The sequence below is a fragment of the Neovison vison genome, chromosome 8 (genome assembly GCF_020171115.1).
Source record: "Neovison vison isolate M4711 chromosome 8, ASM_NN_V1, whole genome shotgun sequence".
NCBI classification, from domain to species: Eukaryota; Metazoa; Chordata; class Mammalia; order Carnivora; family Mustelidae; genus Neogale; species Neogale vison.
Window position 1 is genome coordinate 3,234,689 of NC_058098.1, and position 16,662 is coordinate 3,251,350.

Consider the following 16,662-nt stretch of genomic DNA (forward strand, 5'->3'; position numbering starts at 1 on the left):
CTTCCTACCCATGAACATGGAATTTCCTTCCATTTATTGAGACACTGATTTTCTTCATTAGTCAAGTGTAGATCCTGTACATGTTTTGTTAGATTTATACCTAAGTATATAAATCATTTTAAGGAGTACTAATGTAAATGGAATGTAATTTTAAACTCTCGCTTTTCATTACTAGCTTATGAGGAAGCAGCCAACTTTTGGATATTAACCTCGTATCCTTCAGCAGTGCTATCACAATTGCTTTTTAGGGGGTGCCTGGGTGGCTCAGTGGGTTAAAGCCTCTGCCCTCAGCTCAGGTCATGATCCTAGGGTCCTGGGATCGAGCCCCACATCAGGCTCTCTGCTTAGCAGGGAGCCTGCTTCCCTTCCTCTCTCTCTACCTGCCTCTCTGCCTACTTGTGATCTCTGTCTGTCAAATAAATAATAACTAAAATCTTTTTTAAAAATTGCTTTTTAGTTCCAGGAGTATTTTTGTTAATTTTTTGAGATTTTTTTTCTACATAGACAATGATGTTATCTGCAAACAAAGATAGTTTTATTTCTTCCCATTCTGGATACCATTTATTTCCTTCTCTTGTCTTACTGCATTCATAGGACTTCCAGTTTGATGTGGAATAGAAGTGGTGAGAGCAGGCATCTTTCCCTTATTTCAGATCTTGGTGGGAAAACATGTAGCTTTTCTCCATTAAGTATGATGTTAGCTCTAATTTTGTTTTTTTTTTTTTTGGAAGATATTCTTTATCAAGTGGAAGACATTCCCCTCTATTCCTAGTTTTCTGAGAATTATTATCATGAAAAGATACTAGGTTTTTTCAAATGCTTCTCTCATATCTATTGATAAGATTATATGATTTTTCTTAAGGCTATTGGTATGATACATTATAATTGATTTTCAAATGTTGAATCAGACTTGCATATCTTGAATAAATACCATTTAATTGTATATAATTCTTTTTATACATTATTGAATACAATTTGCTAATATTTTGTTGGTTTTTGTATCTATGTTCTTGAGAGATAGTGTAAGGTCTATTTCCTTTCTTATATTGTCTTTGATTTTGCATAAAGATGATACCAGCTTCATTTAATGAGTTAGGAAGTATTCCCTCTGCTTCTATCTCTTGGGTGATTGTGGAAAATTGGTATGATTCTTCCTTAAGTATTTGGTAGAACTCACCAGGAAACCCATCTGGGCCTGGTGCTTGCTGTTTTAGAAGGTTATTAATTATTGATTCATTTTCTTTAATAGATAATAAGCCTATTCAGATGATCTATTTCTCTTGTATGACATCTGGTAGATTTTACCTTTCGAGGAACTGGCCCATCTGATTTAGGTTATCAAATTTGTGGCCAAAGAGTTGTTCATAATATTCCTTTATTATCCTTTTAATGTCCTTAAGAGTGACAGCCTCTATTTCATTTCTAATAGTAGTAATTTCTATCTTTTTTTCCCTCTCTCTTTTTTTTTCCTTAGCTAACTTGGCAAGAGATGTATTGATTTTATTGATCTTTTCAAAGAACCTGATTTTAGTTTTCTTCAGTTTTTAATAAAATTTATTTTTCCATGGATAGAAACTAATTTGGATCTGTACAGAACATTCTGCCCCATGTGTAAACTGTTAAGTCTTTTTTTAAAAAAACTGTTACTTATCCTGTGTTTTTGAATGCCTAACAGACTTACTAAAGAATTTCTTACCTCTTTTATTTCTCTTTTTAGTTATATATAGAACCAGATTTTTCTTAAATGTTCCTTTATTTTCCTTTGAAGGATTACTGGTAGAGTTTTAAAGTAACTTATAAATTGTTTCAGAGAGAAAAGTCAAAAGAGAAAGGCTTTACTGATGCAGCAGAATCCTTGATAAACCAAATTAATAAGAGGTATAAACCAAAGGAAGATATAAAGTCTACAAGAAAATTCAAGGAGTCTTTGATTGACAGGTATGGTCTTATATTTTAGAAATAAACATTTTTCTGTCTGATACAACTAAATTATTTTACTCAATTTTAAGAAGGTAAGTTTTGAGCATGTTCAAGTAATACAATTTTCCAGCAGAAAACACCTAGTTATTTGCACTTTTTTTAATTAAAAATTTTTTTAAAGATTTTATTTATTTGCCAGAGAGAGAAAGAGAGTACACACAAGCAGGCAGAGAGGCAGGCAGAAGCAGGCTCCCTATTGAGCAAGGAGCCCTGTGCGGGACTCGATCCCAGGACTCTGGGATCAAGACCTGAGCCGAACATCGACTTAACCAACTGAGCCACCCAGGTGTCCCTAGTTATTTACTTTTAAAAATAGTAGCTATTTAAATTATACAGGAAGGGAACTAAATTTGAAATTAGTCTTTGTAGTAAGTGATTATTACATTTTATAAAATATCAAAAATACCGTATTGATACAGCATACCATTTCATAAATAAATCTTTGGGATATAAACATTTTAAGATTTTATTTATTGAGCCTAGTGATGAGTAAAACTAAATATATTTAAATATATTGCTTAATGAAACATGAAATTTAAATGAGCTGAGAAGTTATTTTTTTTTTTAAGATTTTATTTATTTATTTGACAGACAGAGATCACAAGTAGGCAGAGAGGCAGGCAGAGAGAGAGGAGGAAGCAGGCCCCCCACTGAGCAGAGAGCCTGATGCGGGGCTCGATCCCAGGACGCTGGGATCATGACCTGAGCTGAAGGCAGAGGCTTTAACCCACTGAGCCACCCATATATAGTAAATACGTATTTTTTTGTTTACAGTCTTTCTGAAGGTTATTTGTTATTAGAAATGTTTCTTTACAGGTTGATTGGTGGTTAATTCATATTTAAATTAATTCTGGCCCTATAATAAGACACAAAACAATTACTCTCCTGGCAGAACCATTCATTTCCAATTGCTTGGCACCTCCTACTGCATGAATGATTCAGCTTTTCATTAACAGTCAGTGTTGCTATTTACTACAAGTGAAGTTGCAAAATTACCTGGCTAGTGCTGCGCATTTCAGTTTTTTTATAGCGTATTGAATGTAAACTTAGTGACCCAGAAGTTTTACGTTATATAAAATGACTTTTATGAAGAACATTCTGATACTGAATTGCTTTTTTAATTTTGGCAAAACCTTTCTTATAGTGGCTTTTCAAACAAATCTGATCTACAGCTCAGTAAGGTAGGTTTCATTTATTTAACTACCCCAAGTGTATAGTCAAACGCTAAATGATATTTGACTGTAAACATAAAATGGAATCGCAGGATGGGATGGAATTAGTGTTTGCAGCATGTTGATAAATGAATTAAACAACTGACAAGTTTAATGGCAACTCCTCAAAATAGTCCTCTTTCTGTTCAAATTTTCAAAACAAAACAAAAAAATGTTTCTTTTCCATACGTGAGTGTGATGTTTTCGTTTTTTGGTACCTGATTCAATAAATCTTTATTTTCATAGCTAATCCCATCTCTTCTGACAATAAGATCCTTCTTAAATTTCTGTTTTTTGTTTTAAAAAATTAGCATTTATTTAGGATTAAAATACCAATTATCTTTGATTTACTCCTCACAATTACTTTCTGTGCATTTAATTTCAAGTTTCGAGGTTCACCGTCTATACAATCTTCTTAAATATCCCCTTTGCTGCCTATGCAAGTCCTTTTTCCTAGTTTGAGTTCTAATTTCCAGTCCCTGGATTATTGCAGTAGCCTTTATGTGATTCTTTTGTGTCTAGCGTTTCTCTTGCCGACCTGTCCTGTTCAGAAGGAGCTTTTTTCTTTCTAAAGCACACAGCTTCAGTCACGCCAATCCATTGTGCAAAATCCCTTCTGTGGTCTCTGTTGCTTACGAAGTGGAGACTCAGGCCAGCTTGTGAAAGTCTGTCTTTATTTCCTAGTATTAGCAGCTCCCTGTGCGTGTCTCCTTTGGCTGAAGAAGAAGAACTTGAGCTTTCCTCGAGTGTCTTTCCAAGTGTTTATGCTCTTTCTTCCCCTCTTCAGAAAGCGCTTTGAACCGAGTCTGCCTGCTTTCGCACTCTTCTGCTCGTCAAAACTTGATTCCTCCTCGCGAGTCTTGCTTCAAAGTCTGCCTTTTTTTAAAAAAAAAACTTCCAAGGTGTCCTGACTCAAAATCCAAACAGGCAAGAATTCTGAATCTACACACTGATTTCTTTGTACGATTGTTCAAGATTTCACTCGCTGTTGCAATTTTTCTCTCTCCTTTGTCTCTGTTAGCATGGGTTGTTTAGAATCATCTTTGTGTCCTGAATAGCGCTTTTGCTTCCTTTCGTATCCTTTTTAATATTTTGGCTTATTTTTTGTGTCTTCTCTAATACCTAGCGCAGGCTAGTACACAGTAGTGTATTGAACAGGTGTATAGAAATGCTGGTAAAAATCCTACTGGAAAGCATAACTGAGATAAGTGACCAGAGGAGTGATATATTAAGGGATGAACTTTTTGAAAAAATACAAATAGTTATATATAAAACAGCCAAAATATGGAATAAAACTTAACATGAATAACAACTAAAATGAATAGTTTTAGTATTTCCAACTTATTAGACTTCAGAGTATCTCTGTTCACTAATCAATCATTTAGTAATATTAATAGTGATTTTACATAAACCTTAGTCTCCTCCAAAGTTTTTCTATCTAAGACTTTAAAGCAAATGAGTCCAGGAAAAAAAGAAACATGCTTGTTTTGTGTTTCTAAAATCACTAAGGTTCAGCTTATAGGATAGCGTTTACCTATGTCCAGGAGTGTCAGTGCAAATAAAGACGTAAGAACCTTATACTTTATATTTAATTTACAGTACTTCCAATTATGTTCTTAGTACTTAAAGTCTCCAAAATTTTTATTGGTCTGGATATTATAATACTTTTTTCAGTTTACATTAAAGAAATGGTTACAGATGTAAAACATGAATAGAAACAAGTAGAAAATATATGAAAATATAATTGATATGTTGTTTGTTTGCCAAGTATACTAGTGTATAAGTTTGAATGTAATATAAACTTTTTTTGTATTTAGGAAAAGGTTCAGAAAAAAAGTTATAGACAACTGAAGACTACTTTTGTTAATGTTACTTCTGAATGCCCGTTGTAAGTAATTTTTCATAGATCTTAGTTTTATTCATATTTGAAGAAAATGTATTAATTATATAACGGAGTTAATATTTCTCTTCATTTTTACAGGAATGATGTTTACAATTTTAATTTGAATGGAGCTGATGAGCCTATTATAAAACTTGGAGTAAGCTAGAAATCAATATTTTGTATTGAGTATTTATTTTGTATTCACCATATAGTTATTATAGTGTATGTTTTTTGGTTTCCATTCTCTTGTAGATATGCTTTGAAAGAGTTTAAAATATTTTAAAATTTATTTGGCACCATTTTAGGTATATTTGGTTTCCTTTCAAATCCTCTGGACTAAAGTAGAGGAAAAATTGGTAATTGGAGCCTGGGGGTGGGACTCATACTACTACATCAAAAAAATCACTTTCCTTCTGGATACAAGAAATTTAAAAATAATTACTCCTATTTATTTTGTTAGTATATTTTATGATACTAGCTTTCTTCTTAAATATAAAAATATTTTAGTAAACTTAATTTTATGGCTGCATCTTATGAAAGTTATAGAAACTATAATTTTAATTTTTATTTACCTTATTTCAACACTAAGAAGAAGTGTTTAATGTTTATTCACAATATAGATCCAGGAATTTCAAGCTACAGCTACAGAAGCCTGTGTGGATAATTCAATAAAACTGTAGGTGCTTTTATTATAATTAGATGGATCAAATTAAAATAAACTTCTCAATTGTTCTTTGTCTTCAATATTTCCTCCCACTTTGTCTGAGAGTATTTAACATATGAGAAGAATGAATAAAAAATGCTACTGCCATGATTACCTTAGATTACATTATATTTCTAATATTTCAACCTTTGCTTCTAAAATTAATGTGCAGATTCTGTGTACTTTTAATATTAGTTGTGTCTCTTAGATGATAAAGCTGAAAGAACTTAGTCCTTTCATCTGACTTGTTATTTTTATAATTAACTGAGGTCAGAGAAAATAAGCAACGTGACCAGAATTATATAGTGAATTAGTAATGTCTAACTGTCCAGTATATGTTACCTTAAGAGAACAAATAACTAAAGTTAATTAAAATTTATGAATATTTTTGTTTAAGGATAGGTTTAAGGAATCATGATGAACTTGAAACTTCTCTCAAAGCAAAAGATAAAAGAGTAAGTTATATCCTAATTGCCTATTAACAGCAGTATTTTAAAAATAATTCTCCAATGCCAAAGATGATCACAGATCTAGAAAACAAAATCATTTGGAATCCTTCCCCCTCTATGGGATTATCCACCTGCCCGCTATGACTTTGGTATGGTCTCTGAGCTATTTGTAATCATCTAGGAATAGAAGATATGACAGCTTCACTTTCTTTGATGACATTGGCTTATGTCTCTATGGGAGTAAGCAGTTTTAACAACAAAATCTGAATCTCAGTCTCTGCTCTGGATTTCTGAGTGAATTTCTAGAATGTTTTCCTTAATGCCAGGTAGATTAGTATGCCAAAAAATTAAGAAGTTAGTTTTTCTGTTGCTTGAGGTTGGTTTTTGGTTTTGTTTTGTTTTGGCTTAACTTACCTTACATAGCATAATATGAGACACATTTCTTCATCTATTACAAGGATTCTTTTTTTTTTTTTTTTTGTAGATTGTAACAAATCCTAAAAAGAAAAATCTCTTTAGTGATACTGACACAGAATACAGATGTGATGACAGCAAGACTGATGTCAGCTGGCTAAAGGAACCAAAGTCAAAACCACAACTAATAGACTATAGCAGAAATAAAAACATGAAGAAACCTAAAAGTGGGAAATCAAGTAAGAAATCACTTTTTAGAGAAATGTTGCAAATGATATACCATATCAAGTACATGAAATGCTTTGTTGGTTGTAAGTATATTTGCATATGTAGTTAGTGTTTGCAACTACACAGCCTTGTAAATAGAACAGAGCAAATACTCCACAACACTACAGTCATTTTGCTTTTTGTTTTCTCATTTTTAGTAATATGGTTCTATATAAATTACTTTTTTTACCAGAATCTTAGAAACGCAAAATATGACTGTCGTATTTTTTGGTTCATGCATCTTTTCATTTGTCTACCCATGGCCTACTGTTGTTGTTCAGTGATTTAGCAATTATTGTGGATGACATATTATTAAGTACTCATGAAACCAACACTCTAAGCAAAAATCAAATCTTGGACATCCCATTCCCTGTCACACCCACACATATCCTTTTTAGGAATCCACATAGAATGCATATAAAGATAGATTGTAAGGAAAACAATTTTCTTGCAGAAATACCTTCCACAGATTTTTCTTTTTAAGATTTTATTCATTTATTTGAGAGAGAGAGTGAGAAAGAGAGAGAGAACATGAGAGGATCATGATCTGAGCTGAAGGCTGTCGCTTAACCAGCTGAGCCACCTATAGGCGCCCCATAGGTCATCTTCCCAGCATACGGCTTCTGCTTTGTCTAGTGACTCTCTTGAAGTAGTTGGGTAAGAGTTTGAGGTATGGGTTTTTAGCTAGACCTAATTACCATTTTCCTGGATTGTTTGCTAAAACACTAAGATTTCACATAGTCCATTTTTAAAAGAAGACAACATAACTCTGAACTTTTAAATCAATATGTATTTTAAGGAAATCGGCATTTAGGTCAGGATAAAAATAACCAATAGTAACCTTTGTGCATATGTCAGGGGGAGCAGGTGATGACTTAAATAGAAGTAAAAATAGAAATATGGAAGTGAAGTTTGGCATGTGTTCATAAACGAGGTTGAATCTTGAAAACAGATAAGGCCTATCATATACATGTGGGAGAGAAGCAATAGTGTTATCACCTGTAAAAGAGACCAGTGTGAAAGAGCATCATGTTTTAGTGCAGGGACTGTAGTGTTGGGGTAGTTGGAACACAGATCAGACTTGGGAGAAGATGTTGAAAGATGCACCGCGTCTGGTCATATGTCCGGACTTCGAAGCAGCATTTTCTGATAAGCCAAAGGGAAACAGAAGATTCACATGTTCTCAGGGAGTTTACAGTCACTTGTAGCAGAGAGTAGATAATCAGAGATTTTTGAGGAGACCATTCAGGGTTAGAATACTGTCATCAGTAAGTACTTCCAAAATTGAACTTCCGAGTGAAGTTTTGTTTGAATAGCTGAGTAACTGCCAGTCAGTGTGTAGAGGCTGGCTTCTTGCCAGGACTGGAAGACCTTCCTCCCAGAACTTCATTGCTTCCTTGGCATGGGTAGTTTCTTAGGCTTCAGAGAATATTTAGAAAGTTGATTGTGTTTGAAAGGCAAAAAAGGGAATAGAAACTGAAGCTATGCTCAGTAATATGAATGCATCTTAGGAACCATGGTGAAAAATAAAGCAAACGATACAATATTACATATGAGATGATACTGTTTTATAGAGCTCACTATATTGTTTAGGGATACATATCTGTGAAGTAAAACTTTCTTTTTTAAGACCAAGTGAATGAGAAACAATTCGATATAATGAAAACTTCCCTTTGGGCAGAGGGGTATTGAGCATCATAGAGATGCTCGTAAGTACACATAAATAAACACATCGCTATTCATCATCCAGCTCTTAGACTGAGTGGTAGATGCATGTAGGTATTCATTGTAACTGACGTATTCTCTTGCATGTTTAAAAATTTCAGGATGTAAAGGAGGAGAAAGGAAATTGGTAATTCATATCCTATCAAACATTAATAAGTTATCAATGTAGCCTCAAATCATCTTGAAATTTAAATTTTTGAATGAGTTTAAAGATATATTCTTGTTATGATTTTAACTTCTATGCAAAAATATTCTAATAAATTTTAATGCCAGTTCATATCTATTTGAAAACTCATTTTCTTGAATTGCAGAACCGTCTTTGGAAAGGAGACAACCAAGACCTAAAGTGGTAAAGCCAAGAAGTTTGTGTTCCAACATCACTTTAATATTATTTTTCTTCTGTCATGTAAAAAACTTCATTTTTCATCTCATAATTTTATCCTTATTTGTTGCTTGTTTTTCCATAATTGTTCGAGACTTTGCATGCATCCTCCTACCTTCTACCGTTTTGGATCATGTTGGCCTGTTTTAGGTCTATATTATTCTGGAGTTATAGGAACTTTTTATATCTCTGTTTCTCTTTTTTTCCTCTCCTTTTCTTTTTTATGTAAGTTAGGTAATATATACCAGGCTTCCCAGAGCTTTAATGACAGGGATTTAAAAAAGGTAATAGAGAAGATATTTGGATGGAAAGATAAAATCCCATCTTTCAAAAATGTTAATCAGGAGACTTTTCTATTCCTACAAATATTTTATGTATTTCTTGTCACAGTGCCAGTTTTATAGAAAATAGCTTATATTTCTTATATCTCAAATACTGACCTAATAATTCAGAAATTTTTCTCCTAAAGACACCCAACAAAAGCATCACCAAAAAAGTAGAGGAGACAGTTCCAGATGGGAGAACCAGACTTCCACGAAGAGCAGCAAAAACCAAAAAAAATTATAAAGATCTCTCAAATTCAGAATCAGAGAGTGAACAAGAATTTTCACATTCGTTTAAAGAGAAATTGCTAGTAAAGGTAAATAGCTACAAATCAGAAAAAAAATTCTGAAAAGCCTGTGAAAATACTATACAATATATTTTTGCAGAAATGTCAAAATTTGTCACATCTTGAGATTAAACCTTCTATATGAGAAATTTTATAGACTGAAAATTGATGTTCAGCAATATATAAATTTGTGAGAAGTTGGCATTAGTGTTATAAAAGAAGTTTGACTCTAGGAAAATGATAGCTTGAAGATAATATCTTTGAATTAGAGAAGTGCTCGATCTTTCCAAAATTTTACTTCAAGAAAGTGCAGACTGTTGGGAAGCAGTGAATCTTTCTCTTGAATGGACCTGAGGTTCTTCCTATACACTGCCCAACCTGTGTCCATGCCTGGTTTCTGTCCTGAAAGTTAACATATGTATGCCTAGCCATCTGTGTTTGAAAGCTTTTTTAACAAAGTAAAAAGCAAAAAACCAAAACAATAATAACAACAATCCAGTGCTTACAGTGTGCCAGGTGCTATGCCAAGTACCTTAACATCTTAAAATCTCTCAAGTACCATACGTGATTAGTACTCGTATTGACATCGCATTTTACAAATGAGAAATCAGGGCTCAGAGAGATAAAGGAACTTGCCCAACGTCACACAGGTAGGAGGTGGTAAAACAAAGTTGTGAACCCAAAGAGTCTAGCACTAAAGGTAGGTCTCTGATTATTCCACTATGCTAACGTCACATCAGTAAACTTCCACCTCCCCTTGTTCATAACCTTGCTATCCTTTACTTGGAAGACCTTAAGGACTTTGTGACTTATCTCCACATTTTCTATCACTTCTTACTTTAAATTACTATACATATAGCTGTTTGTCTTCCCAAGCCACCTCTCCTTTTATCCCTCTTCAAAGAAAAACCCTGAAAATCTCCATACAGTGAAATAGTGCATCAGAATACCTCTACATGCTCATTGCCCCTGTCCCCTGGCGTGTTCCCAGAGCTGAAACGGATGGAATAGCCTGTGACTCCCTAACAGGACCCATGGCAGGCTCACGGCGCCAGCGCATAGATCCAGGGAGATCCCTGCCTCTCCGCCTCCTGGGCTCTGTCAGGAGTCGTCCCTGGCCTTTGTAGATCTTCCTTTACCATCTTATTTTACAACTCCCAAGCATGTCAGGTGCCATGAAACCCAGGAACTCTTTCTGGTTTCCCCACACTGATTATAATTTTCTCCTTACAGCATTTTGGTATTTCTTATGCTATTATAGTCCATGTATTTTTTCCTGTGAATTTGCCATAGGTCTTCTAATATATTAGAAAGTCCGTCACTACTCATGTTGAGGCCCCTGTTATGCCTGTAAATAGTAATAGAAGATATTTGGTAATTTCAGCATAATTTGTTTTATATGTCTAAGTATAACTTATCTGTATTCAAGTATGATTTGAAAGTTATCAATACCTTTAGGAGGAGAATATCCATTCCAGAAGCAAAACCATGAAGCTGCCAAAGAAACAACAGAACATCTTCTCTGCTGAAACACAAAAGGATATATCAAAAGAATGGAAAAATTCATCTCTCCTAAAAGATGCTATAAGAGATAATAGCCTTGACTTATCTCCTATATCCCTATCTGGGAGCCCATCATCTATAGAAGTAATGAGATGTCAGTATCATTTTTTTCTTTTAAATATTCAATAAGTTTCTATTATGATTATAATTGTGTGAAAATACAGTTTAAAGATTAATCTTAAACATGCCCTTCAAAATTATAGGTATTTAAAACATCATTTTTTGAGCTAGTTAATGCTGGTAACTTGGTCTTTGCAAAGTAGACATCAGGACAGTGTCCTTGTGACACTCATGTCTTTCATGATAGGAAGTTAAAGATCAAATTCTTCAATGTGGAAAATATTTAATGTATATTTACAAATTATAATGTGCTGAATAAACTTTTAGATTTTTAATCCCCAAATATATTTAATAACGTGAAAATAATGATGGGGATTTCTCCTTCCTCTTTTTTACATTTCATTGACAAAAGTCTCTAAGGAATATCATGGTCATTCTGTGGACCCATAGTAGGTTATCTTCATGATTTGAGGTTTGCTTTTATTTAAAAATAACTGACAAATATTCATATTTTTTGGAGCTCTGGTGTATAGTACACACAAACACACACATCACACACTTTTCTAGCACAGAAACTATAAGTTTGTACTTTTATCTTTTTCACTTCCCTTTAAAGATATTTTAAAACATTTCCAAGTATCCATCTTTTCAGTTAAAATACAGGATTTAAATAAGTTAACATATACTTCCTCCAGAGTAGTTATTTTGTTCTTTACTAGAATATTTCCATAGTGCTCAGGACCACTGTCATGTCAGATAACCACACACTGGAAGACAGATGTACATGCCCTTATTCGACCTGAAAACTGTCTGAGAATTCATTTATACCAAGACTTATTTTGGCCATGAATTTGCTCATCTATATATGAAGGATTGAGATAAGATGATTTCCCAAGCCGTCTCCAACCAGAAAATTCTGTGGCTTTACTATGTGACTATTGGCTATGATGTCAAAATACTCAAGACAATACTTAGGTTTATCTTCACAGAGCAGCTCATACCACAGATATTTTTGTTTGAGCTTTTGAAAGTTCTTATGATTACACTTTAATTTGAACTATGGTCTTTTTCAGAGTCTTACAAAATTGGTCTTGATTTATTATCTATTTAAATATAGATAAGATTTGAGGATTTGGTTAATTATTATATTAGAATGTAATCATACTATTTCTGAAGCAGTCACCAGTGATAATACTTGCCATCTGCTTTTTTGTGTTTTGTGAGGCAACGCAGGTATAGAGAAAATAAGAGAAAGGAACTTTACTCAGGATTATGACCGTATAACAAACTCCCTATCACCTTCTCCAAAAACTTCATCCCCTGAATCCTTAAGCAGTAAATATGGAGTTGGAGGTGCAAAAAAGTCACCTAAAAACAGTGACAAAAATTTATGTGCAAGAGAAAGTTGCTCGCCAATTCCACGATCCTTCTTGTTGGTAAGAATATACATTATTTTTTTCCTTATCAGATATATCTGAAGGAGGTAAATCATTTCCTTCTAATCTTAATCAAATATACATTGCTTATCCACCTAACGTAAGGCTCAGGGTTTGGTCTGCGGGAGAAGAGTAACCTACTGATGGGTAAAATAGCCTCCGTGAAACCCAGACTAGTAAGGATCTGTGCAGGATGAAGGATGTGCTGGCACGGGAAGCACTGAGGGCCGCTGGTGCTGGCACGGGAAGCACTGAGGGCTGCTGGTTTGGGATAGGAGGGCTCGCCTCCCTAGAGGCGCTACTCACTTTGGACGTCCAAATCACATAGTCACTGAATGAATATTAACAAATTTAATGCTACAGGAAAAATTCTTTATATATGTATATACCATTTTTTCTCAATATGTAGGTGTGTTCACAGGGTTGTAAAACGACATTAAAGACAGGAAGCAGTTACGGTCCAAGCGAGGGAGGGCGGCTAACACCGGTGCCTACAAAGAAGTTTGCTGTTGTGGATACTTCCGTGCCACTTTACAGACCCCACCCCGCCTCCACCCCCCGCCCTTTTTCTTGGCTTGGGTTGTATAAATGGCTTAAATTAGAGAATTTTAAAGCAGTAATCAAGTTACAGAACTGACTGCCAAGATAATATAGTTTACTGTGAGAGTTGTGAGTCAGACAGATTGGCATTCAAATCCTGGTTCCACTCTTGGCTAACTGTGTCACATTTTACAAGTTAATGAACCGCTCCGCACCTCAGTTTTCTCATCTGCACAGTGGGGCTGTGAAAAATCAGTCTGATTATTTAGGCGTTAATACCTGACACATAGTAAATAGCCAAATACATTCTTCTCTTGAGATGTGCTAACTTCTGTGCACAGAGATGGAGTTAGTGAGAGTTCAGTACACCTACAGCCACAACCTAAAACCTCTGATGACACCAAATTTCTGTCCTACCATTTGTAATTGAATGTTTGTATTCCTACCAGGTTTTAAGGGCCTTTTATTCTGGCTAGCCATTAGTCCGCACAGAGCATATTTCTAACACTATCTCTCACGAAAGCACCAGTGCGCCAAACCGATGGGAACGAAGCTCTGCTGTTTAAAGCAGAAGGAGGTCTGCAGCCTAGACTCCTCGGCCTCGCTCCCCAGTCAGCCCCAAGGCACCTTTGCAAGACTCAGTTTCTACAGCCCACAGTTTGAATACCACTTCCCCACGAGATCACCGTCCCAGCATCCTTTGTCAGTAATGCTCTGCCATCCTCGGTGCCCTGATTCCTTCCTCCCTCAGTACTCCATCTTGAAATCTCCAACCTAGATAATCCCCTGCCCGCTTTCTTTTATGCTGCTCAGTGCGAGTTGGAATCTTAATTGTCACATACTTACTGGCCATTTGTTTCCCATTTACTGTTGACTCTTAGATATCAGAAATTTGTTATCTAAATAGTTCTGTCTGCTTGCACTCTCCAGGACTGGTATGTGACCGTCCCATTTCTCTACAGTTTTAACCGGCTGTTACCGGATGGTTCTCTTTTGCCAATCTGTAAGTGTAGTGAGGAACTTTACTCTGCATTTTACTGATAAACAGCATCAGTATTTCATGTTTTTTGACAGGTTGGTGAATTGCCTTTTTTTTTGGTATCATCTGATTTTTCTTATAAATTTGTAGGAGTTCTTAAAATATTTTAGATATTAATTCTGTATTGGTTATATACAATACAAACATTCTTTTTCCAGTATGTTATCTTTTCATTTAAATAAAAAACTTCCATAGGACAAAAAAATGAGACCATAAAATTGACCAGTCTTTGTGCTCAACAAATCCCTCGGCTACTGTCGTGTTCCTTCCTGGTTAAAAGTGTTAGTTTTGATTCGTTTCAACTTTTAGGTTTTCAATCTTTCTAAGATTTCTCTTTGCACGTGGGTAGTGAGTTAGTGCAAGATCATGCCTCAGTGCCGCTCCGCCGTCTGCAGTGCTCCTCTGGGCCCGGCCCCGGCTGCGGCAGCGGCTGGGCGAGCTCTGTGTGCTGCGGCCCCCGGGCTCTCCTCAGCAGGGCCTCCTGGGAGCTTCACCACCTTCGCCTTGTACTTTCCCATGCTCTGGGCCCTCTACTCACTCATGCAAATTTCTCAGTTTGTCTAAGGGGATTGCTATTTCCCAAGATCGATACTAAGCTTTCATGTCCACATATTTTTCTCTCTACATTTTGGTGATATTTCCAAAAAAAATTATGCCAAATCTTCCACAGAGAAAATAGATTAATTCTTGTGTTTTATGTATGTTCTTTTTGCTGTATTAAAAAAGCTGAATTTTCTGGGTTTTTCTTTTGCTTTTGCATAGAAACACTATTGATTTTTATATCTCCAACTACCTTGACTAATTCTGTCATAATTCCCTGCCTAGGCCCTCTTGGATTTTGCATAGAGACAGTTACTCATGATAACTTTTGCATTTTCCATTCCAGCTCTTATACTTTTTTTTTTTTTATTGTTAAGGTGATGATGACCTTGGGGACAATGTTCACTAGTACTGTACCGATAGGCATGCTTATTCTGTAGTTCTTGGTGGGTACTTTGATCAAATTAATGTTTTAGTTGTCTAAGGATTTTTTCACCCTTTAATTGTGAATGGGTGTTGAATTTTAGCAGCAAATGAATTATTCCCTCAAAACATAAGTAGTTTTGGTTTCATATTATTGTGTTTTGGCTTTAAATAATTTTCTAATTTCCTTTGGGTTTGTATATGTCTTGTTCATTCATAGCCCAGGCATACTCCAGTTAATAATACTGTTGTGAATAGAAAAAATATAAATTCTGTGGTACTTACACAAGATACACACGATTGTAACAGCTACTCAGATGTAAGCATTTATAGTTCAGAAAAAGTTGATGGAAGTTGAACTTGCAAACAGTAATGAAAATCCTGCATAAAGCAATAGCGGTTTAAAGAGTAGTATAACCATCCAGTTTAAACTAAAATTGTTCTTACAAAAATCAGATAACTGTTCTTTAATAATAGTTATATTTTAATATTTTAACTGTTACTGAAAATCTGATGTTTAAAGTATGAAGGATGGTTTGATGTTGGAAAAAAGTTGAAATTTTTAAAATAAGAAGTTGTAAGGTCTTAAGTAGGATATAGCGGCTGAATCACTGACTTACATAGTTCTAACAGGGACTTTAGGGTTTCATGATTATATAGAAATTTGGCTGAGCTTTGTGCCACTGTAGCAGTCCATCAGTCCATCGTCAAAAATATTGTAATAACCTGTAAAACACAGAAAGGTAAGGCGGAATTTTATAGCCTGGGGAGGGCTCGACCTCCACCTCAATAGATAGGCTTCTCTTCCTTCTCTGCTTGGTCAGTATGTACTGACCCACCTAATAAGTAGAGGAAGGTCACTGGGGTGGGCATGCATTTTCATGGAAGAGAAAAAGGACTCATTTGACTGCAATGGAGAAGCTTGTGTACAGGAAAATGCCAGGTTAGATTAAAAAAGATGTTGAAAAGTAGGTTGAGAAAAGAGTTTTGACTTCTATTTTGTGTGGCTTCCCATTCCCCGAGTCAAAGAAATCGAAATCCCTACTAAGGAAGAATGGAAAACTGGGAGAATGTTGAAAAAGCCAGCTGAACACTATTGCTATAATGTAGGATTGAGATGGACATAGGCTTTTCATCAATGTGTGGTTGTGGTGAGATGCAGAGGAAGGGGTAGAAACAGAACTACCTGAAAAAGGAATGGACCACATTTGCAATTCATGGCTTCACGGTTTGAGAAACATGGTCACGGGTGAAACAAGAGCACTTACAGAATTTTCCAATTTCTAATATCTGTTTTAGGGAGGTCATTCCGCATCTCCACTATCCCTGTCTAGTGAAGAAAGAGAGCAGATATGGTGTGACTTGCCTTGTGGTTCTACTCATACGTCAGGTTTGTAGTCCTAGCCCTGCTTTAAAAACAGCATCACTGAAATACTAC

General features: G+C 35.1%; 1 protein-coding gene across 2 annotated transcripts in view; it reads left to right on the forward strand.

Annotated features, from left to right (window-relative positions):
- The window catches only part of SYCP2 (synaptonemal complex protein 2), a 60,986-nt gene that overhangs the window by 39,626 nt on the left and 4,698 nt on the right, over positions 1–16,662 (forward strand). Inside the window, exons 23-34 of one of the 2 annotated variants that reach the window (XM_044262736.1) lie at positions 1,811–1,938; positions 3,125–3,161; positions 5,009–5,079; positions 5,173–5,230; positions 5,694–5,749; positions 6,174–6,231; positions 6,710–6,878; positions 8,943–8,980; positions 9,483–9,653; positions 11,082–11,280; positions 12,471–12,682; positions 16,524–16,614. In XM_044262736.1, coding sequence (XP_044118671.1) covers positions 1,811–1,938; positions 3,125–3,161; positions 5,009–5,079; positions 5,173–5,230; positions 5,694–5,749; positions 6,174–6,231; positions 6,710–6,878; positions 8,943–8,980; positions 9,483–9,653; positions 11,082–11,280; positions 12,471–12,682; positions 16,524–16,614 — 1,288 coding nt within the window. The remainder of the gene's footprint in view (positions 1–1,810; positions 1,939–3,124; positions 3,162–5,008; positions 5,080–5,172; positions 5,231–5,693; positions 5,750–6,173; positions 6,232–6,709; positions 6,879–8,942; positions 8,981–9,482; positions 9,654–11,081; positions 11,281–12,470; positions 12,683–16,523; positions 16,615–16,662) is intronic. The other variant, XM_044262735.1, reaches the window with a different exon arrangement.